The sequence below is a fragment of the Notothenia coriiceps genome, unplaced genomic scaffold (genome assembly GCF_000735185.1).
Source record: "Notothenia coriiceps isolate Sejong01 unplaced genomic scaffold, NC01 NC01_scaffold00003835, whole genome shotgun sequence".
NCBI classification, from domain to species: Eukaryota; Metazoa; Chordata; class Actinopteri; order Perciformes; family Nototheniidae; genus Notothenia; species Notothenia coriiceps.
The window spans coordinates 1940-24544 of NW_011336536.1; the positions used below are offsets into that span (position 1 = coordinate 1940).

The 22605-nt window shown below is 40.9% G+C and overlaps 1 protein-coding gene across 1 annotated transcript; it reads right to left on the reverse strand.

Annotated features, from left to right (window-relative positions):
• Positions 1-510: 510 nt before the first annotated feature.
• On the reverse strand, positions 511-22192 carry LOC104941749 (glutamate receptor ionotropic, NMDA 2D-like; the record flags this gene model as incomplete). The annotated part of the gene is made up of 8 exons (XM_010766884.1): positions 22187-22192; positions 19429-19435; positions 16247-16363; positions 15578-15738; positions 6300-6369; positions 5509-5626; positions 2918-2923; positions 511-552 (listed from the first exon to the last, which is right to left on the reverse strand). Coding segments are annotated over exons 2-8 (517 nt in total), but the record flags the coding sequence as incomplete, so codon positions are not given.
• Between the last annotated feature and the right edge of the window lie 413 nt (positions 22193-22605).

Consider the following 22605-nt stretch of genomic DNA (forward strand, 5'->3'; position numbering starts at 1 on the left):
CAAAAATAAAGTTAAATAACTCAAACACGAAAAACAATAAAGAGTTAAGGGGCAAAACAATAACTGAAAATAAAAAACTGACAAATTCAACACAAACACACTAACTTTCTGATCATAACAAAAGAGCCTGGCATGAAAAGAATAGATGACAATACAAAGACTGAATGCTGCTCATGCAACTCAAACCAGCCTTGAAGGACTATGTTATTAGCAGAAATGACATCATAATGGACAACTTCAGCATTACTTGCAAGTAGGCTGTGATCCCTTTGGAAGTTTTGAATGTCCTTTCCAAATATGTTGTATGAAGCAAGACTTACCATTCTACAAATATAAGGTATGATTTAGCTTTCATTAGATGGAAAATGTTTTCTGTAGATGGAAATTGAAGCTTGGTTGTAAAACAAAGAAATTGCTTTGGTTTTGCCCAATGTCACATTTCAAAGATCTTCAATTCCATGTTTGATTTAATTTGTTTTCCCGTCATATTTAGATTGGATTGTATTGTACCCTCAGAGATACTCCGAGCAGCAGCAATATTCAGCATATCAACTGTAAATAAAGCAAAAGGGAAGTATGCGGCGAGATAAATATTGGACAGAAAAACACATCAAATCATTTGAAGTTATTTCAACAGCCTTTTTGTGAGTGACAGAAGTAAATTGTACGAGATGCAGTTGTTCCTGGCGCTATGTCATCACACTCTTTCCATATCTCTGAAAAAATGGTTTTGTGAAAACTGAAAGTGTTTTTTTGTCAGCGGACCTGTAAAAGCACACATAATGATTGGAGAGCCACTTGAGAGAGGGTACAAATACAAAGGGAGGAAGAGATGGGAGAAGGGTTGTGTACGTGTGAAGGCAAGTTCAATTAATAAAGAAAGACATGGATCTCTAAAATGTATTAATCTTTTCGAGGGTACTTCTGCAAGGCACTTGGAGTTATGAAGCGTATCATTTAGCAAGTGCAAGGATATTTTGTCAAATAACCAACTATCTTTTTTATTCTACCCTGGCTTCTCCCAACTAAAAAACTATGAAGGGGATTGAAGTTGATGGGGGGGACTTAACATAGATAGCCTGAATACAAATCATTTTTATTGAGAGGAACATTTATATCTAATGAGTCATGGAGGTTAATGTTTTAAAAGTCTCTGTTGTGTGCGATAATGTTCAAAAGATTCTGTGTAAGAGTATAATACAAAAGAAAAATGACACCAATGTCAGGACACTTTTCAATGAACATTTCTGCCATTTCATTTGTTTGTTTTTAGATGTTGACCCATAATGATCTCTGGGTTTTGTTTGAATGTGGAACTAAATGAAACATGAAAACAAAATTGGAGGTTCAGACAAATGCTTGCAGCTCAATTTTTTTCAGTCGATGAAATCAAAATCAGCATCAGGGTCCCTGATGACTCAAAGACATCGGAACAGAAAAGATTAGAAGAAAAAAGAAATGTCCCGAGGGTGAACTATGCTGCTACAGTATGTTCTAGCCACAGTGCCGAAAGCTGTTTGCGTTCACTTTTTCGTTTTATCTTTCTTTATTGTGAGAGGTGTTATTATTGGCTTTGCTCAGTCAGCACAAATCAATGTGAATGACACAAAGGAGAAGTGGAAAGGAGGCGAACTTTGGATACACGCTGCGGTGGGATTTGAGATTAGGTGCCACGTCAGCAGGTGAAACACTACATATTCCTCGGTCCTTTTCAGCATGACTTTGAAGACGGTTTATTTCTTGGAAGTCTTTTGGAGACAAGTGGGACTTGACACACAGAGCATCTTCATCTTCAAAAGGTTTATTTTGTGAAAAAAAATATACTGCTGTGCATCTACTCTAGACCCTTTTTTTTTTTAATGTTTTAGCTGCTGTGGGGGTTAGAAGCTCAAAATAAAAAGACCTAAACCGATAGTAACTGCTGGGGGGTGCACACAGCTGGGACCGGAGCGCTTGTTGACGTTCTGAGGTTATAAAGTTGGCAAACTGTCAAACCCATAATAAAAGTATGAACCTGGAAATAAGCATGATAAGTCACTGTTAATACTTAAAAAAAAGATCTATCCTTCAAACAATTCTGTGATTGTAGTGTCACCCTATTAAAAATACTGATGATTATTTTTAAGACCCCCACCCCTAAATCAATTTAACAGTTAGTCTGAGAATGTTCAGTATCCACGTACCGGCAGCCTCCAGTGCCCGCGGCCCCTAGGAGCCGCTGTCACTGCCTGCTCTGAGGCGTCTTCCACTTCGATTATCAAGCCTTGCTAATTGCGAACAGACTAAATTGCTCCCCAGAGAACTCAATTTGGCGACTGACTATTCATTTGCCATAAAAAGAAACCACGATGCTCTAACAAAGAGAGGTATTATGCTGAACAATTACAGAACCTTTTGAGGGCCATAGTGCATTTGCTTTGGATAGTAATTGCATGTGATGTCTGTGGGGTTTGTTATGAGGTTCCTGTGGCTCACTATTGACTTTTCTGGCTGAACAATTTGGAGGGCGCAATCAGTCTAAACAGTATTAGCCAAAAATGTACGGTAATAGGCAATTTACAGCTCCAGTGCTGTCAAGTTGATAAATACTTTCTATTGAATTTCCACAATTTGCTCTTAGCTGCCTGAAGTTTGCAACAGAGTTATATTTTTTCAACTTTTCACCAGGAAATATCAGAACATGACGTGACTGAGGCTAAAAATGTCCTGATTTCCATTTAACTTGGATTGTTAGTTTACACAGCTTCACTTTCATTTTTGTTTGTTTTCAGTGTAAATGTAAATAGCCTGCCCTAACCCGAAAATCCCAAAGTTTCCACCAGAAAGAGTTTATAATTAAAAGACAGTTTGCAGAATCAAGCCATTAAATTATAGCCATTTTGATTAAATGTTTATGAATAATTGGTCTACGTAACACTCGCTTCTTCCATTGGCTATAGTGCTCCAACACATTGTACGTGAGGGTTGGGTCATCTCTGAGTATTGGACCAATCACAAGAGAGCCAGCCAGCTAACCAATCAGAGCAGACCGGACTCTGGTTTTCCGAGGGTGAAAAGAGGTGGTGCATTTAAGAAACTTAAGTTTCCTCCTGTTTCCTTCAATTCCTACACTTTTTCCTTTCATTTCCATTTTTTTAATGTAACATTATCGTGGTGGGGTTTTAACATGAATAAAGGACAGATGTAGATAGTCTTTGTTTTTTAAACTGAACAATTTCTAATAGAATGAGAGTATTAAAAAAACAGGATAAGCACTTAACTTTTTCAATATATTGTACTGTATATATGAATGATAGAGGGCACGTAAACATACTCATCTATGTACACTTTTCATTTATAAATGTTAAATAAAGTAGCAAGATTTGTGATGCATTGAAATAGAGATCAATTTAGATTTTTCCTTTTTTTGTATCAATGTTTCTATCCTTACTGAGCACTGAAGCCAGCAGAAGCTAAAAGGCCTTTCTGCCATTATAAGCAAATGAACAGGGTTATTATGTTATTATTGAAGGTTCTTTTAAACTGAAAACCAATTTACTGTGACCCGTAAAGGTCACTTTGTGAAAGTGATTCATCATGCCTCTCTTGCTCCTGATCAATTCAATAATTGTTACCGGCGTAAATGGTGGAAAGCATTTCAGTCAAATATAATCAAAACATAACTTTTGTTTTAGAAGCAATCTACGCAAACAACATTATACCTTTTAAATGCTTTAATAAAACAACATTTATTTCTGTCTTTTTTGCATTTTTTTTAACGAGGAACCAATCATTATGACCCTTCGCAAATATTGTGGGCCAGAAAAGCACGCCTGTTTACTGTCATACTGAAAAAATGCCTACTGGCATTTGCACACTGCTTTTGACATACTCCGTATAGAGCCATGCCAAATATTTTCTGACATTAAGTACGGTAGTATAGGTATTGGAATGCACATAGCAGTGTTAGTGTTATGACAGCTTTAACATTTCACACAGCCTTCCTCTTTTGTTCTACTCTTCCTCCCCTTAACCTTCCTGTATTGATATCCATCTCTCCCCTTTCATAACTTTTGTCCTCTTCCATCCCTCTTTCCCATCTTTGACTTCTACCTAACTTTGAACTCAAGCTGTATTACATCTCACTTATAAAATGTACCAAAGACCTTGCCAACATTGATTTTGAAAACGTTGTCTATTCTTACTTGAGTTGTTGTTGGCTTCTTTAGTTCTTACAATATTAAGTTATTTCACTACTATAACAAGGGCAGGCAACTCCAACTACGTACAAGTGGTTTTGTGATAAATGAGCACAGCTTACCAAGTGAATAAAAAAAATGTTTCCCCATTAAGAAAGGATTACATGGATAACAAAATACTCACCTTCCAAAAATGGCCCATAATAAATATTGTGTGTGGTTAAAATAAGTCAACATACAAGACAATCACTTGCGTTGAAATCCTATTACCATTCACCCAGACTTCTGCCCTAAAAGGCCGAATACACCGAACGCACAAAATGGTTCTGTTTATACTTCAATATGTTTCTGCACTTTACATTTTCATGCATTTCTTGGTTGCATGTGGCCGGTCTGAACTTTCAGATTTTGGGCAGATTACAAAATGTACTTCATGGAGACAATTGCATCTATATGTTACGGGAGGTGGTGATATATTCCAATCTAAAGAGGTTGTTTGAGAAAGCATGAATTATGGGATGTCCTCAGAATAAATGTTTCTTTCTTGAAAAAAAGACATCAGAGATGGCAAAACTACACACATCCTTTACTCGAGTAGAAGTACAGATACTCGTGTTTAAAAATACTCTGGTAAAAGTAGAAGTACTGACTAAACGTCTTTACTCAAGTAAAAGTAAAGAAGTATGGGCTTCGAAATGTACTGTAAAAGTTCAAAGTTCCCATAACTACCAGCTGTTTTATAGAGAAACTGACCTCCCTTTACATCAATAGAACAATAATTTCATTGTTAGCTAATGAATGTTTCGATGGTGAACAACGGCAAAATTACAAAGTTCTCATTGGTCCCTCTTTTTTAGAGAAGACCGAGAAATGATGGATACACAGATCATGTTCAAATCAATAGGCCCGCAATGACTCTAAATAATAATGATCACGCCACCAAACGCAGATTAAAACTAAAGTAACGAGCCTGTTTTGAAAATGTAAGAAAAGTACAGGTATTTGTGTTCAAAATGTAAGAAGTAAAAGTAAAAAGTCATCAGAAAAATAAGTAGTGGAGTAAAGTACTGTTACCAGAAAAATGTACTTAATATACTTAAGTACATTTTTCTGGTACCAGTACTTTACAAAGTATTTTTACTTCACTACTTCCCACCTCTGAAAGACATGAAATAATTGTCTGCCTGACATGTCAGAAAAAAGTATTAACTACAAGATAAAAATGCCCAAGATGGGACTTCACTAACTAATTGTTTTATTGTCTTTGTATGTATTTGTTGCAGGGGTATTTCCAGAGCATGTGGCTCTAACCCGCTTCATCCTGTCTTACCGTCTCCAACTAGCTGCAGCAGGGCCAGGTCCAGCGGTCGTTTCCAGCGGGAGTTCTTGTGCAGGGCGATGCCATAGCCCGTGGTGGCAAACACCTTCCCTGAGCCGATAGTCATCACCTTGTAGAATAAATCATAAACACATTATCATCCCCAGTTCCCCACATACAGTATAAACCCAAGCACATATATTCATCAAGACAGAGTCAGATTCAAAGCGACAGATGGCAGGGAACAAATGAAAACTAGCTTAATTTCTGCGGTGGCATTTCATGCAAAACAGTTGGCTCAGCTCTAATATTCCCACAAAACCCAGAGCCTGTGCATTGGGTATTGTTTCAGTGGAGGAATTAATATAAACCCACATCAGTTTGAATAATTACTGCAGCAGTGGTTGTTGTGTGATGCTGCTTGAAGCTCAGGCTTCCCGCAGATCTTATTACAAATGATCACAGGGCAGGATTTCATTTCTGCCAAGGGAGCCGCATCAAATGCAGACTTATAAATAAATCAACAACAGCACAGTCCGAAAAATGACAATATTAAGCTGCTATAAGCAGCGAGGGAATAATATAAATGCATTCGGCGTGTTTAATTTATTTAATGCAGATGTAGCGCTTGTAAAATAGTTCTTTAGGCATTCTGGTTTGCAACTGTTCCTCCCTTAAGAAGAGCAGATAGTAGCTTGGTAGCAAATGACAATAGCTGCAGGGCAGAGGGACATCAACAATAGCTGCCACTATGTGTGAGTGTGTCACTGTGCAGAGCTGTGAAATGTGACAGAGATCTATACCTTGCAGCCCTCATCCTTTCTGGCCATGTAGTTCAGCACAGCAGCATCATAAATGAAGGCATCCAGCTTCCTGCGAGCAAGGGAGGAGGGAGGAAAATTACAACAGAGACATGGAAATCCCTGACCTGGAGCTAAGCACAACAGAGGAGGTGCAACTAGTGAACAATATGACAGCGATGATGGATAAACCTAGGCAGAGACAATGAACGTCTAAAAAGAAGACATACACTGAAGCCAGAGGAACTGCTTTATCGACACTATTTTGCACTAACAGTCAACATACGCACAGAGAGTTATTCATCACAGCCGAGGCAGAGATGTGAATTTTACTCCTGCAGTAGCCTCAACAGAGCAGAGTACCATGCAGCAGCAGGGGGGGGTGATGCTAATGCACGGAGTCGATTTGTTTCAGCAGAAAGAAAGTCTCCCTCAAGGCCTTATAAGAGCACTGTACTTATGCCACTTATTGTTGTGGACGAAAACACTTGAGTTCATATATTTCAAAATGTAGTTATTACAAATTGCACACAAATGCAAATATTTGTTGATTGTGTTTTACAGTTATGCATAATGCACTTTAAATCTTCATAAAATTCTAAATCTAGAAATAAAAACTGCTCTAGTCATTAATGTATTACCACAATTTATTTGTATGTATTTATATTATCACCCAGCCCTAACGTTCAGCCATTTGACACTAGTTTTTTTTACCATTATGCTATTCCTTTGGTCAAGTTGGATACACCATGGCCATTAGAATTTCACCTCAATATCCTACTCTGAACATTACCTAGAAGACATTGGAGTGTTTCCCTCTTAGCTAAGTTTGGGAAAAATATAATATCATCCGTAAACAAAATGGTATCATAGCGGAATTTTAGTCTGATTGTCATTGCTTAAAGGTGGGGTAGGTAAGTTTGAGAAACCGGCTCGAGATACACTTTTTGTTATGTTCCATGGAATGCTCTTAACATCCCGATAGCAATGAATATCTTAAGTGCTTTAACAATAAATCCATTAAAAAATGTCATCTGTGGAAGCCGTAGTACTGTAAAAAGCACGACCAATCATTTAAACCGGCCCGGCTAAAGTAACTGGATGGCCTACCTGCCTGTCAGCCTTCTCTGTGAATAAACTTATCTCGTGCCCTCATTGGTCATGTGCACGTTCGTGAGTGTTGGAGGAGGGGCTCTGTAAGGAAGAGGCAGATTTTTTCCAGCTGTGTATTTTTAAATTATAGCGCACTCGAGCTGGTTTCTCCAAAATGACCTAACCCACCTTTAAGTTCTGTCCATCAATATGAGGATGTGCAGCATTTCATTGTTTTGTATCACTGTATATTTAATATTGTTGGGTTTTGATCATTGGTATGTCAACATAAAACAATTTGTGTACTTGATGTTGGGCTCCAAAAAGAATGTGTTTGAAAAAAGAAATGATTAAGTAGCTATTGGAATGTAAAAAACAGATGTAACTCAATGAAAACAAGTATGGATGGGGTGGTTGTAGGCCTGAAGTGAGCTAAAAGACTTTATCATAAAGTAATGGATTGGATGTAACAGTTCAGCTCAGAATGATGATGTAGATCACAGGATCTGATGATGGATTTGTAACTACACCTGCTCTTCTACTTCACTATCATTTATATTCAGTCTTGGGAAGCTGCACTAAGACTTCCCTGAAAAGAGGAGGATGAGGAGGAGGAGAAGAGACTATGGTGAAGGATGGAAGAGGGTTGATGTTGCAGAAGGGGAGGAGGTGGGTGAGAGGGAATGGAAGGGAGGAGGGAAACAAGTGAAAAGCAGAAGGATTTGATGAGCTAGGAGCAAGGAGTTAATGAAGGAGGAGGAAAAGGCCAGAGAGACAGAAAGGGGAGAAAAAGGGAGTTAGTAGAGGAAGGCGAGACCGAGATGGAGAGGTGATGTTTGGTGCACCGCAACCGAATCAAACAGGAATCTTCAAAGCGCTTTGCTTTGACGGTGGTGACTAATGTTTCCTTCGTAAATAATTTCAGAGCGGCGGGAAGAAAGCAAAATGACAAAACGGAGATAAACAGCGGATAATGAGTGAGGTGCTGAAGAGGCCGAGATAGACAGAGCTAGAAACTGATGTAAGATGAACAAGGCGAAGGACTAAGAATGACACAAATGAATGCATCATGGGAGTTTTAATAACATGCTACGTCAAATCGGCTAAGGGCCGCGGTCGCTGCTTGTGCAAAAGCGTATGTTTGCTTGTTCCATTAAACAATTGAACCCCTTTATCTGCATCAATCCCCTGCCACCTTAAACATGATGAGCAAGTGTATATTTTATGGCAAGTGCCTTGTGTACTTTGTGGCCCTGCAGACGGATGATAAGCCCCCCACCCCCCCTTGTTAAAGACAAGCAGCGGCCGAGTGGCAGCAAGTGCTGAGATTGCGGAATTTTCCCCCTGCACTGCAGCAGCTGCTAACATGTATTATTTAAAAGTTCTTCTATGTTTTTCCCTCCATGGGGTTGCACGAGTTGCAACAGTTAGCAGGCGCTCCTGAGGCGAGGAAGATCAATGTGCTAACAGGTTGAAAAGACAAAAGGGGAATAGGAACAAGGCGAGGATGGTGGCTTTGCCTCATGTTAAAATAGAGAAAGGGAGGTATATTTTTAAAGTAGAGCATCAGGCATGTAGACAGTGGATGACTTAGACTTGGATACAGCCTGATTGCTTCCAGTCAGTGAACTCTTGCCTCCTGTATCCCTATTCGGCCTTTTCCTGATTGCAAAAGTACTGTCTTTCACTTTGTTGCACTCGAGCCTGCTGCACACTCAATTTTGTCTAATGACCAATCCAAACCTGTCTTTTGAAGTGACTTCTTTTCCAATTCTACAAATGTTTCAATCCTCATCAACTCAAAGAGATACATGCAGGGCAATCCAGTGCAAGTTTATTTTTTTCTCCTCAGGGAGCCATTTAAAACTCAAATGACCTACTGCCTTTGTGTTTTGGACTACAGACAGGTTTCAAAAAGTCTTTCAGCAAGGTATTCGTCCACTTTGAGTCTGCAGAACAGCTGAAGTGCTCCTTGACATTCATTCTCCAAGTCTGGGGGTGGACCTCTACTGAAGAATATAACACTTTTCTTTCAAATAAAATATCGTATGATTGGGTGTTTTTGGGTGGTGGCTCCAAAATCTCCCATACGTGTGTTCTGCTGAGTTGAGGTTTGGTGACTTTAAAGGCCAAAGCTTATAATTCACACCTTTGTAAATCCTCGTCAAACTCTTCAATGACTCTCCATGCTCAGCAGATAAGTGAGAAATCCTCCTAGAAGCATTTCCACCCTTCAAGAAAGACACGTTTGATCATGATAGGATAAAATGATTCGTCTGCAGAACCTCGTATTCATTTGCAGTGACCATTCTCTCTAAGGCAACGAGTGGACGTAGGCTCTGTCAGGAACATTTCCCCCACTTAAGGCACTCCTTTTGCTGCCTTACTTTCAGGCTTGCCTTACTTTGTCAACCATCTTTATATGTAAAGCAACAGACAAAACATTTATTTTTTCAAAATACAATGTAAATATGCTGTCACTGGCACTCATTTTAGCTTCCTCTTTTTGAGAAGTTATTGAATTTCAAATGTCCCCCCTCCCCCCCCCTATGTTCGATTTCTTTTGTATCACTTTTCCTGTTGCCACTTTTCAAGAGTGTAACTTTTTGTGGAAAAAGTGGTGGGGACATAGGGGGTCCAAAAATGTTTTGAAGGTCTTCAACATATACACTTTCAGGCAATGTAATGATGGGTCGGAATGAGGATAGAGTGAATAATGACCAAGATTGAAAAAAAAACATGTAATTATGTCTAGAAATGGTTAAAGTTCATGATTAGTGCATGCATGATCTTTGGTCATTTTATAATGAGCAAGCTGGGGGTTTAGCTTGTGAGATTGTTCATTTACTTACTTTTTATATTGCCCTTTATGTTTTCTTATTGCGCAAATAAACATTTCTAAAATGAAATTTGAAGTTTTTTTTACAGACATTTATTTTACAAATTATCTTCAGAAATATGTACAAGGACAACATCACCCAGCTAGCGGGGAACGTTCTCACAACTTTGGCTAACGTTACCTATTGGTTCTAACAAGGTTTTAAAGAAACGTTTTAATCGGATGTTCAAAGAACCTTTTTAGGATGTTTATTTGTTCAAATAATATTCCTATAAGGTTTAAGGTTAACTAAGACATAACGTTTTAACTGCAACATTCAGAGGATGTTTTGAGGATATTATTAAGGCCTGAGATGACAGAAAGTGTTTTTATAAAATGTTCCTTTAATGTGATATGTTAACAAAGGTGGAACGTTTTGCCTGCAACATTTTCAAAGCAACATTCTGAAATTGTTTTCAGGATATTATTGAGGCCTGAGATGAGAGAAAGGGTTGTATAAAATGTTCCCTCAATGTTATATGATAACAAATGAAGAACACTCTCAAAGCAACATTCTGAAATTGTTTTCAGGATGTTATTGAGGCCTGAGATGAGAGAAAGGGTTGTAAAAATGTTCCCTCAATGTTACATGATAACAAATGAAGAACATTCTCCAAGAAACATTCTGAAAATGTTTTCAGGATGTTATTGAGGCCTGAGATGACAGAAAGGGTTGTATAAAATGTTCCTCCAATGTTACATGATAACAAATGAAGAACATTCTCCAAGAAACATTCTGAAAATGTTTTCAGGATGTTATTGAGGCCTGAGATGACAGAAAGTGTTTTATAAAATGTTCCTTTAATGTGATATGTTAACAAAGGTGGAACGTTTTGCCTGCAACATTCTAAGGACGTGTTTTGGACGTTGTTGGGTAACACATTAAAGATGTTCAATATAAAACGTTCCCTCAATGTTACATGATAACAAATGAAGAACATTTTCAAAGCAACATTCTGAAATTGTTTTCAGGATGTTATTGAGGCCTGAGATGAGAGAAAGGGTTGTATAAAATGTTCCCTCAATGTTACATAATAACAAATAAAGAACATTCTCCAAGCAACATTCTGAAAATGTTTTCAGGATGTTATTGAGGCCTGAGATGACAGAAAGTGTTTTATAAAATGTTCCTTTAATGTGATATGTTAACAAAGGTGGAACGTTTTGCCTCCAACATTCTAAGGACGTGTTTTGGACGTTGTTGGGTAACACATTAAAGATGTTCTTTATAAAACGGTCCCTCAATGTTACATGATAACAATTGAAGAACATTTTGGAAGAAACATTCTGACAATGTTTTCAGGATTTTATTATTTTTTTATAAAACGTTTCTGTTATGGCAAATATTAACACGGTCATGGTCAATGTCAGATTTATTTCTAGAGCGCTTTAAAAAACAAACTTGTTGCAAAAAAAATCTGATGTCACCATATTTTCCTTTTGAAAAAAACAAACAAGCACGTAATTCATGATAAGCTGTAAGCAGATATTGCATGTTTGCGGTGGCATGTGTGAGTTCCCAGCTAGAAATGTTTGTTACCATTCGTTGTTCTAGGAATGTTTTCAGCGGGGCGTTTTAAAAAAAAACCTGATGGTCACACAATAAGTGCCGCGAGAGTTCTCTACATGATAGGAAAGGAGGTTTCAAACTTCCTTTATAAACCTCCTTGAGCTTAAGAACCACTGAACCTCCCTCACCGAAAGGAGAGGAGAAAAATGCTGCCCCACCAATGCCCTTGCAAACCGCAGCATTTGCCATCACAACAACACGTCGGCCGGTTCACAGAAACAACCGATTATGAACGGATAAAATTATATCTGAAACTTACGGTTGCTTATTAGCATTTTAAACGTATGTGTAAGTGCCAAAGTGCTTTGTTTTGAACGTCCATCAGTATTATAATCAAAAAGAAAATATGAACGTTAGTTTTTACTGAAATGATTAAATAAAGCTTCAACATTCACAGAGCTGTGTGGGTTTGTTCAACTTTTTAATATAATGTTTGAATGGTGATATTACACAGTGATAGATGTTCAAGCGACTAAACGTTATAAAAAAAAAATACATCCCACTATCGGGGAACGTTTCTCACAACTTGGCTAACTTTACCTATAGCTTTACTTAATAAGGTTTTTAAATAAACGTTTTAATCTGATGTCACATAACCTTTTTAGGATGTTTTATATATTTTCAAATAATGGCTGCAGAAGAAGGTAACTAGAACATAAAAGCGTTTTGAAACTGTCAACATTCATGAAGATGTTTGAGGATGTTATTGAGGCCTGAGATGACAGAACGTTTTTTTATAAAATTTCCTTCATGATAAGTCAATCATAAGGTGAACGTTTTTGCCTGCCCACGAGTCGTAAGGATCGTGTTTTGACGGTTGTTGGGGTAACACCATTGAAAGGATTTTATTTTATAGAACTGTGCCTCAATGGTTACATGATAACCAAAGAAGAACATTTTTAAAGCAAACATGGATTATGTTGCAGGAGTATTATTGTGTTGATGAAATGGCCGTGATTGCGAAATTTATTAACAGGGTCATGGTCAACGTCAGATTTATGTTGTTGTGTGCGCCTTTAAAAAAACAAACTTGTTGCATATTGCTTGAAAAGGATGTTTAAAGAAGTCTGATGTCCGCACACTTTTCCTTTTTTAGAACAAAACAAGCAAGTGAAATTCATGAATATTGCATGTTTGCGTAGGCCCATGTCTGCATTGTTGGTCTAAAACCATTTTGAGAATGCTTTACCATTCATTGTTCTAGGAATTGGTTTCATTGAGACATTTTAAAATTTTGAGTTCCTAGAATGTCTTCTGAAAGGTTAGGATAACGTTCTCTAAAGCATTCCTTAAAATGTTTGGTGATAACATTGTTTGATACCATTATACCCCAAGGTTTGTTGTTATGCACCGTAATCGTCTATGTCATATGGATCGAATAACACTTAGAAAAACAAAAGACAGACATATAGGAAGAAACGGACCGACTATCACTGCCCGTCCCTGAAACCCCTGTTACCCCCTGCATCCCACCGGATAGCCTCTGCCTTGCCGCTGCGGGCTGCGGCATTTTGTAGTGATCGCGGCCACTTCTAGTCAATGGGTGCTAGTCCACCAGACCCGCTGCGCGCGGTCGAAGCTTCCAGAAATGCTCCTCGCCGCAAAAGGAATTTCTAAAATATAGGTAACATTGAAGAAGTCCTATTTATGACGTTGGCGCAGCGAAGCGCAGGCAGTAAGTAGAAACGTCTCATCCAAGCAACATGCTTGATGTCGTTCAGGCTGTCATGAGCCACGAGTTGACGAGAAGTGACCTATAGATGTCTCCTTTAATGTGATGAGGGGGTCCAACCAAAACGGATCCTTCTCCTCCTCCAACATTCTTGAGGACGTGTCTTCCACGTAGGAGGTAATACATGCAGCGGTTCTCTTCCAGTAACAGTCACTCAATGTTATATGATAACCATAGAAGACATTATGAAGCACTGATATGTCAGTGATTTTATTTACCTCTAAAATGTACCTGCGATACAATCTATTGATCAGGGCTCATTAATAAAACGAAGTATTAGCATTGTTATTAAGGCTGTGTCAGAAGTCTGATCACCACATTTTACTTAATAGGAAAAAACAGCACTAAACACGATTTGAGACAGTACCATCATTGTTATAGGAACCATTTCTATCAGTTTTATTTCGTTTCCTAGAAGTACTTCTGAAAGGTCCAGGATAACATATTTAACTACGTAGCCTAGAAGTACAAATGTCCAGGAAATATTCCAAAATCAACAACAACTGCGAGGCTTCACCCACGACGCTCCGCTTCCGCGACGTTTTGAAACGCACCTGGTGGGTTATGACGCAGGAGGAGGTCGCAGCGCGGCGCAGCCGTAGCGCTGCGCAGCGCAGACACTCCCGGTGGGATCAGGGGGTTAGTGTTTGTATGTGTTTGTTTCTACTGTGTGTCTCTCTCTCTGCCTGCTGGTCTGTTCTACACGGCTGGGAGCAATCTCCAATCAACCACACCTGCAACCTCCTCGTCAGCCACACTATGAAAACCTTCAGCCTGCACTCAATCCCTGCCGGATTGTTGCCGTGAACGGATTGTTGCCGTGAACGGTTTGTTGCGTGCCGCTCTAGCTTTTTACCAGCATATTCTTTGACAACTTTGCCTGCTTTTGCCTCACACTGATGTTTGTGTCTCTCCCAGGAGGAATCCAAGGCCTTCCACACTCCCAAGACCAGCCAGGCCTCTCTACCCACCCTGGAACAACTGTTTCCCACTGCCGCCATAACCAACCTCCACTCCCAGCTCCCCTTTCGAATAAACAAACACCAGCTGATTCCGTGTCATCCTTTTACAAGTGTTAATAGTCAAATTCCAATAGTTAAGTAAACTATCATAATCATCCTAATGACCACAGTGGTCAGTCAACTTACCCAGGAATTTTGAGTTGAACAATTACAGGAATATTATGTCTTAATGTTTAAATAATGTAAACATATTTTAGTAAATTGTTACCATAGAACATTTGCATAATTTCTTTAACATAAACCTGTTATCCTTCTCTAAAATAATAACATTCTGGCAACATAAAAAATCTAACTTGCAGCTGAAAATGTTTTAAGAACAGTAGGGCATAATGTTCTAACAATATTATCAAAAACATTTTAAGAATGTTTTTAGAGAACGTTATCCTACCTTTCAGAGGAACATTCTAGGAACCAAAATAAAAGCTTCTGGCGAAAACGTTTTAAGAACAGTAGGGCATAATGTTCTAACAATGTTATCAAAAACATTTTAAGAATGTTTTTAGAGAACGTTATCCTACCTTTCAGAAGAACATTCTGAGAACCAAAATAAAAGCTTCTGCTGAAAACGTTTTAAGAATAGTAGGGCATAATGTTCTAACAATGTTTTCAAAAACATTTTAAGAAGGTTATCACCAAACATTTTAAGAATGTTTTTAGAGAGCGTTAACCTACCTTTCAGAAGAACATTCTGGGAACCAAACAAAAACTTCCCGCTGAAAACGTTTTAAGAATAGGAGGTCATAATGTTCTAACAATGTTATCACCAAACATTTTAAGAATGTTTTTAGAGAACGTTATCCTACCTTTCAGAAGACATTTCTGGGAACCAAACAAAAACTTCCCGCTGAAAACCTTCCTAGAACAAAGACTAACATTCTCAGAATGTTTTTAGAACCAAAAATGTCTAGCTGGGCAGCCATTTCAAAAAATGGTAAGGACATGTCCCCATTGTGAACAAGACCTATGCCTCTCTTGTCCTTTCCTTACCCGGTCTTGAGGTTTTCGATGGCCTCCTCGACCCCCTTCTGATTGTTGCGGATCATATACTGGTGCATGTTGGGATAGTTGGAGCGGATGTTCTCCTCCGTGCTCCCGTTTGGCACTGTTCCGAAACGCAGCGGAGGGTACTGCTCCGTCGGCTGCTGGAACTGTAGGAGAAAAAGGGAGGTGGGCGAGGATTAAAGCGATAGAAGGAATTTGAAGAGTCAGTAAAGAGGTGGAGGGAGGCGGATCGCTGCATGCCGCAGGATGAACTGCTTCTCACATTCAAAGTCTTCACTTTGAAACAAAGGCCTGTCAGCTACAAGAGCTGTGGGGGCAGTCTGAAAAATAAGGTTATATATACAGTGAAATTGCACTGAGAAAAAAGGTAAGAGGCGACAGAGAGGGAACACTTCAAAGAAGAATTTCATTCCTTTGTTAACTTAAACTAGTTAAAGAAAGAGAACAAGCTACAGTACATAGAATGATCTAATTTTTGATCCCTCATCTGCTACTGTGTACTTCTTAAAAGGAACATTATTTAAAGGACACGTCATTCTGAGTCATGTCTAAGCTCAATTTATTGTTTTTTTATCAATCCATCTGGCCCTCCACCTGTTTAAGCACTCATCCATCAATCACCCAGTTCACCCAACCATTCCTTCCAGAACGCACCTTCTTATCCGACAGCCCTGACACCGTGTCGATGTACTCCTCCTGGATCATGAATGCAGCCAGGTTGGCAGTGTAGGAGGCCAGGAAGATGACAGCAAAGAAGGCCCACACCAGCACCTGAAGGAGGGGTGCAGAGTACTGAGATCAATAAGGGCTGAGTGTGACAGGTGTGGAAGCATTCTTAGATTTCAGTGACACTGTTTTTGCACTTCTTGGCATTTCATCGCTAGACCCACAGCTGATGCTCTGTCATGCCTGGAGGGCAGAGTCGAATTGGTCAGCATGACACATAAAAAGACGTCACAGCAACTGCGGAATTTGTCCTTTTCTTACTTATATTTATAATGATCACAAAGTGACACGTTGTAATAGCCTGCGAGGAAATCACCCCCCCCCCCCCCCACCTACTTCATTAATTTTTAATGGAGCCAGATTTGAGAGCCAATCAGTGCTTGTATTTAATCAGGAATCTGAGGAGCTTTAGCGAAAGTCAACACATACTTGACGTAGCATACAGAAGCCTGGTAGAAAGCATTTTACCATTTAACATCACATCATGGCATGGTGCAAAGAGCAGAACACTATTTCTCCAAGGGAGTTAGCATTGCAGCAAAAGTAATTGGCAAGTTACAGAAAAACACACATATTCGACAATGATGTTCACAGGAAAGCTAAACAAATAACTGCAGAAACTTCACATCCACTTTTATAACAGAGTTGGAGCTGCTTTTGTCTGGCCTTCGGGACCAAATCAATCACAAAAGCAAGAAGACTTTTATTCCCTATGCCATACAGACATTGAAAACAGATGGACTGCATCCCGGAACAGTTTCTGTTTCATATGATGTGCTCTCTTTTATTATGTATGCTATTCATTCTCTGCTACCTGCCAATTTGCACTATATGGTATACTGTGCATTTGCATGTTTTTAATTGTTTTAGTATTTATATATGAAAATGAGTGAAGGCTTGTACTGTGAAAGTGTTCAAAAGTTGATTCTCTTTAAACTGCAGTCTAAATGCACAATCCAATACAAACAAATAGGAAAACTGACATTTTCATCTGATTAGGCATTAATGCATCCCTATTTGTTATATTATAAGCTTATAATAGCATATAAAGGCCCTGACACACCAAGCAGTCACCAGAGAACTCGCCGATGCCGACGCCGACTGTTGCGTCGGCGTGTTCTCCTGCGTCTTGACCATGTGTCGCACTGGAACACACCGCGCATGCGTGAGTGGCAATAACTCTCCTTACCAGCAGGCGGCGGTAGTGTGTACTCGTCATTCAAAAGAGGCAAAAAACGAAAGACAGAGAAGAAGAACAGACTACGTGATTTAAACAAACAACAAATAGCGTGTGCGTTCTATTTTCACTCTCGTCCATCAAAAATATGTTTCGTGCGGTACTGGAGCTATCAGCCATTGGAGTGTTGCTTGTGGAAGACATTCTCAAGCAACCGTTTCGCTTCTCATGCACTGATTCGCTAGCTGAACAGCCAATCAGAGTGATTTCTTTGTCCGACTGCCTGTGGCCGACGCACGGCCGATTCAACATGTTGAATCGGCCGTGCGTCGGCCATGAAAGGCCAAATAAGGCGTGTCACGGCCGACGGTGCGGGACACACCAAATTGAGTTTGGGCGACAGGGCACGCTTCGTCGTCCGACTAACGAAAACGTCCGATTTCGGCCTGGTGTGTCAGGGCCTTAAGACACCTGTACCTTTGAGAACATGATAAGGAGTATTTTAGAGATTATTTTATTTTAGGCCAAAACTATTTTCCTTTTCTTAACTGATTGTTTCAGTTCTGTGTATGTGCGTATGTGTGTTCATAAATATATACATATTTATATACATATGAACATTGTGTGTGTGTGTGTGTGTGTGTGTGTGTGTGTGTGTGTGTGTGTGTGTGTGTGTGTGTGTGTGTGTGTGTGTGTGTGTGTGTGTGTGTGTGTGTGTATAGAATAGAATTGGAGGGATGAAACCCTCTCTTTTTTAATTAACTTGTTGTTTTTTGTTTTCTGAACAAAAATTAGTATTTTCTAATTATGGTAGTAATTTTTAAGTAAAAATATCTAAGTACATTTCCCATTTGTACTTTAAACCTAACCCTAACCCTGTTTACCCAAATAACTGTAACGCAAACAAAAATCATCTGAAAGGTTGTTATTTGTATTCTTATTATTTGTATTCTTATTTTAATTTGTGTTTCTTCTTTTTCTGATACCCATACTTTATCTTAATACTTGAGTTTGTATGAGCGAAGGGCATCTGTTAACAAACTCAATAAATAAAAAGGATACGAAAAGGAGTATTTTCTAATTCTTTGAGTGCTTTTTAAGTAACAGATCTAAGTACATTTCACATTCGTACTTTAGATCTAACCCTAACCCAACTTGATGAAACTGTTTAACAAAATAACTGTAATGCAAACAAAATATCCTCTGAAAGGTTGCTGGAGGACGTGATGTAAAGACCTTGAACTTTGCCGACGTGCTGTTTTCATTGCTGCATAATGCTGCACTGTGGACATTCAGCCAGAAAGAAAGTCAAAGATTCAGGTTAGTTTTAGCTCTAAATTTGCACTTTCAGTCACTGATGTATTTTGTTTCTTCAGTACTCTGTATTCATGCCAAAAGTGAATTTGCATAATGTTCTTAATGAATTAGATGAAAAATGTACACTCTCAGCTCCGGCAACTGAAGCATGTTTAAAAATAAGTGATCTTAATGAATGGGGATTACGCTTTTGTTCAATGATGCTCGGCTGGAGGATGTGTCCTCACAGAAGAGTTGGAGGACGAACTCCTCACTGACAATGGCTACCTGGTGAGTTTCATGACCCCATGGGCAGATCCAAAACATATTAAGCTTTAATGTACGATACCTACCATATATCACAGGATTGTCAATTATATATAGAGTGGGATACACACTTATGTCCTTGATCAGGCCTATGAAGGTATGAAAATGTCAACAAATAATGGAAGTAATTTAGGGAATTAGCCTTTTAAGAGAAATATATACTCTCTTTTATTGTTTTGCTTGTGGTTGGGTGTGGTTGTCTGATATGATATGACGGGGATGTGATTTGAAAATGGATCAGATTATTATTTTCTCTCTTTTTTATATTTCAGAAAAAACCTACACCAGTTGGATAACATTACTGCAAGACCATTGATCTACAAAGCAATGTGGCAAAAAGAGGTTAGCTAAAAAGTAAATTTTTTGATAAGCATTTAAAAAAGTATCCCCCCTGCACCCTTTAAAAAAAACAAAAACTATTGTGTTCATAATGAGCTCTTTAGATGATTGGGCTTTTTGTTAAAAGCACTCGTGCAGCGAGTGAAAAGGAAAAGAGTCACTTTGAGTTTTTCACCTCCTGTGGCTCTTTGCTCTGCAGCAGAGAGGGCAAGCCTTCAACTGATTTCCTTTTTATGTCGTGGGGACACGGTGTAATATGGGATTAGTTTTGTATCATAAAGATAAAGCAACACTTTCTCAGAATAAAGCAAAACTATGAGTTTAAAAAAAACAAAACGAAGTCAAGCAAAATTAAATTAAATTCAAAAATAAAACTATAAGTTGCAAACAAATCATTTGGCAAACAAAAACCTATGTTCAAACAAAGAAAAAATACTTATAGTTTACATGATTACCCAAATGATTTGTTTGCAACTTATAGTTTTATTTTTGAATTTAATTTAATTTTGCTTGACTTCGTTTTGTTTTTTTTAAACTCATAGTTTTGCTTTATTCTNAAGGCGCGACAGAGGGTCCGCTCCTAAGGCGCACCCACTTGTGTCAGGTGTCGGTGGACGTCGTCGCCAGACAATGCCTCTGGCCTCTTTCACGATGACCTGCGAGGTTAGTCGCGGCATGCCCGACAATCCTGGGCGTCAAGGTGCGTACCTCCTCAGGTACTTCTGCCGGCGCTTGTCCCGCCCGGTAAGCGTGAGTCGTACAGTTGAACGAGGTCGACGACCTGTCCGGCGCGTGTCGGTGGTTGCGTGCGTCCGTCGGCGCCCACCGTGCCGGCCCGCCCGCCGGTGTCATCCTGGCGCGTTCGCCGTGCTCTGCCGGGCTGTCCCGTCCTGGCCCCACTGGGAGGAGCCCGCAGCTCGTGAGCGGGAAGCCACCGACTTCCCGAGGCACGGATTGTAGAGGCGAGAGAGGGGGCGGTGTCAGGTCTCTTGTCCCCAGACGGGTAGCGGCCCCCAGCATGCCGCCGCTCAGTTTCCCCCTCACTTCCGAGGGGGGAGTCGACCAAACGAGGGTGCGTCTCGGAGGCTTAAAGTCGGTACTCCCATTAGGGTAAAGACAGAGAAGGGATAATTAGATGAACTCTCTCGTCTGTTACAGAGAGGACAGCACGGAACGCGACGGTTCTACCAAATTAAGAAATGAGGAACCCGATAGTTGAGACGTACTCCTCGAGCACCGCTAGAGGATTCCGCTGCGCTGCGCTCCCCATGACAGAGGAGGTGTGCCCAGTATTATGGGTACTCGCGGGCACATATTGCGGAGTAACAGACCAGACGTGACGAACGAGTTGAGTGGAGGCTGAAAGGTAGGAGAGACACGTACTATGTTTGACACTTCAGAGTGAATGTTGCGTTTACATTGTAAGAGAGTAACTACTGTCCGGCCTCCTACTTTGCGTCGCAGCACTTCGACGGAGATGGTCGGGAAGCGGAGCCCACGCCGTGCCGCCCGCGCTCGTTACGCACCGAGCCCCCAGTCGGTACACACTATGTACCTGCGTGGTGTCGTGTAGTGTCTCTCGGTCTTGCCACTACCTATTGATTTTGTAACTACACTACGCTCGCTCAACTAAGAGTCCCGAGACGCTCTACCGGTCGCGTCGCGACATCCGCGTAATGTAGGCCGGGCGTCGGGCTGGTGCACGCTGACGCCGGAGAGATCCCCCGGAACGAGTCGTGCATCTTTCGGGGACAAAACTGTGTGAAGTGGTCGTCAATTGTGACTGGTGACGCCCTTCGAGCCGGGTGGGGCGCAGTCGCCGTAGAGACCGACAGCCTCTATGCGGAGCATGTGGTGCCGGTCTTTATTTTGGGTACTCGCGGTAATATTCGCGGAATACAACCGTCGTGACGTCGTGTGGAGGTACGGTAGGGCCGACTTTGACATCGGCGGAGACTACTCACGCGTCACGTCTGCGCTCCACTCACCAGTCCAGGTGTTCTGGTCACGATCGGGAATGAGCGCCGTGCTGGCCGCCTTGCTGATTTCCTCTGCCTCGGTGGTGGACCGCTCTACCAGTGTCACCACCGAGTTGGAGAGCAGCGCGACGATATTCGCCGCCGCCAGAAAGGCACACTGGTGCACCCGGTCGGCCTGGCGGGAGACATACTCTCTGGGGGAGCTCAACGTAGGGCGCCGTCCTGTGGCGACGGAGAAGGGGACCGCATGCTCGGCCGCCAAACCAGCCCCCTGCTCCGACTCTGTCTTCCCCGTCCGGGGGAGAGGAGGGAGGGGAGAACCGCACGGTGAACCATGGAGGGAGACGGGGTAGGAGTCGTCCGACTCCTGCCCGGCACTCGGCTCCAGGGACATGCTGCCGTCCACGTGCTGGACGGGCCAATCATCCTCGTCGGCCGCAGCAGCTAGAGCGTCCGCTCTTCGCTTCATGTCGTCTGATGGGAGACGGGCACAATGTCAGCAAGCGACCTGCTAGCTGAGAGCCGCGTCCGGGTGCTCTGGCCCCAAGCAGGAATCGCACATTGCGTGCTGGTCATAGCTCATGATATATCCTGAGCCACATGAGGGACAATTTCGGACGCAGTTGTTGCTCATGATGTTTAATGGTTCTGTGCTTCAGTAACTGCCGAGGTTTGCTGAAGAAAAGAAGGAGCAGATTGCCGGGCCTCCTTCCTATTTATACCGGAAGGAGGCCCGAGGGCGGGGCCCACCTTGCGGGTGGTCGTGGACTACAAGTGTTTCAGTGCTGCGCAGGTGCGCAGGGGGATTACCCAATAGCGATAGCCTTAGAGGGCGAAGCCATATACGAAATAGAACCTACAGTTAGCTACATAGGAGTTAATACTTCGAGCTTAGCGGGAACCGTTAGCTGCATAGCTATCAGTGAGTGAGCGTTCAGACACCAGCGCACACACTCAAACGGACTTGTGTGCCTGACTCTACCAACATGCTTTCATGATTCTGTTTAGATATGCAAGTATAAGCCATGATAGCTTATTTTATTAACACACACGTTTGATATGAAAATCAATGGAGGCTGAGTTAACTTTGTAGGAAAACCTACCGTCCATGACTGCCCCTGAGCTGTGTTTTATTTGTTCACTTCATATTTTTCATTTCCTAAAACATT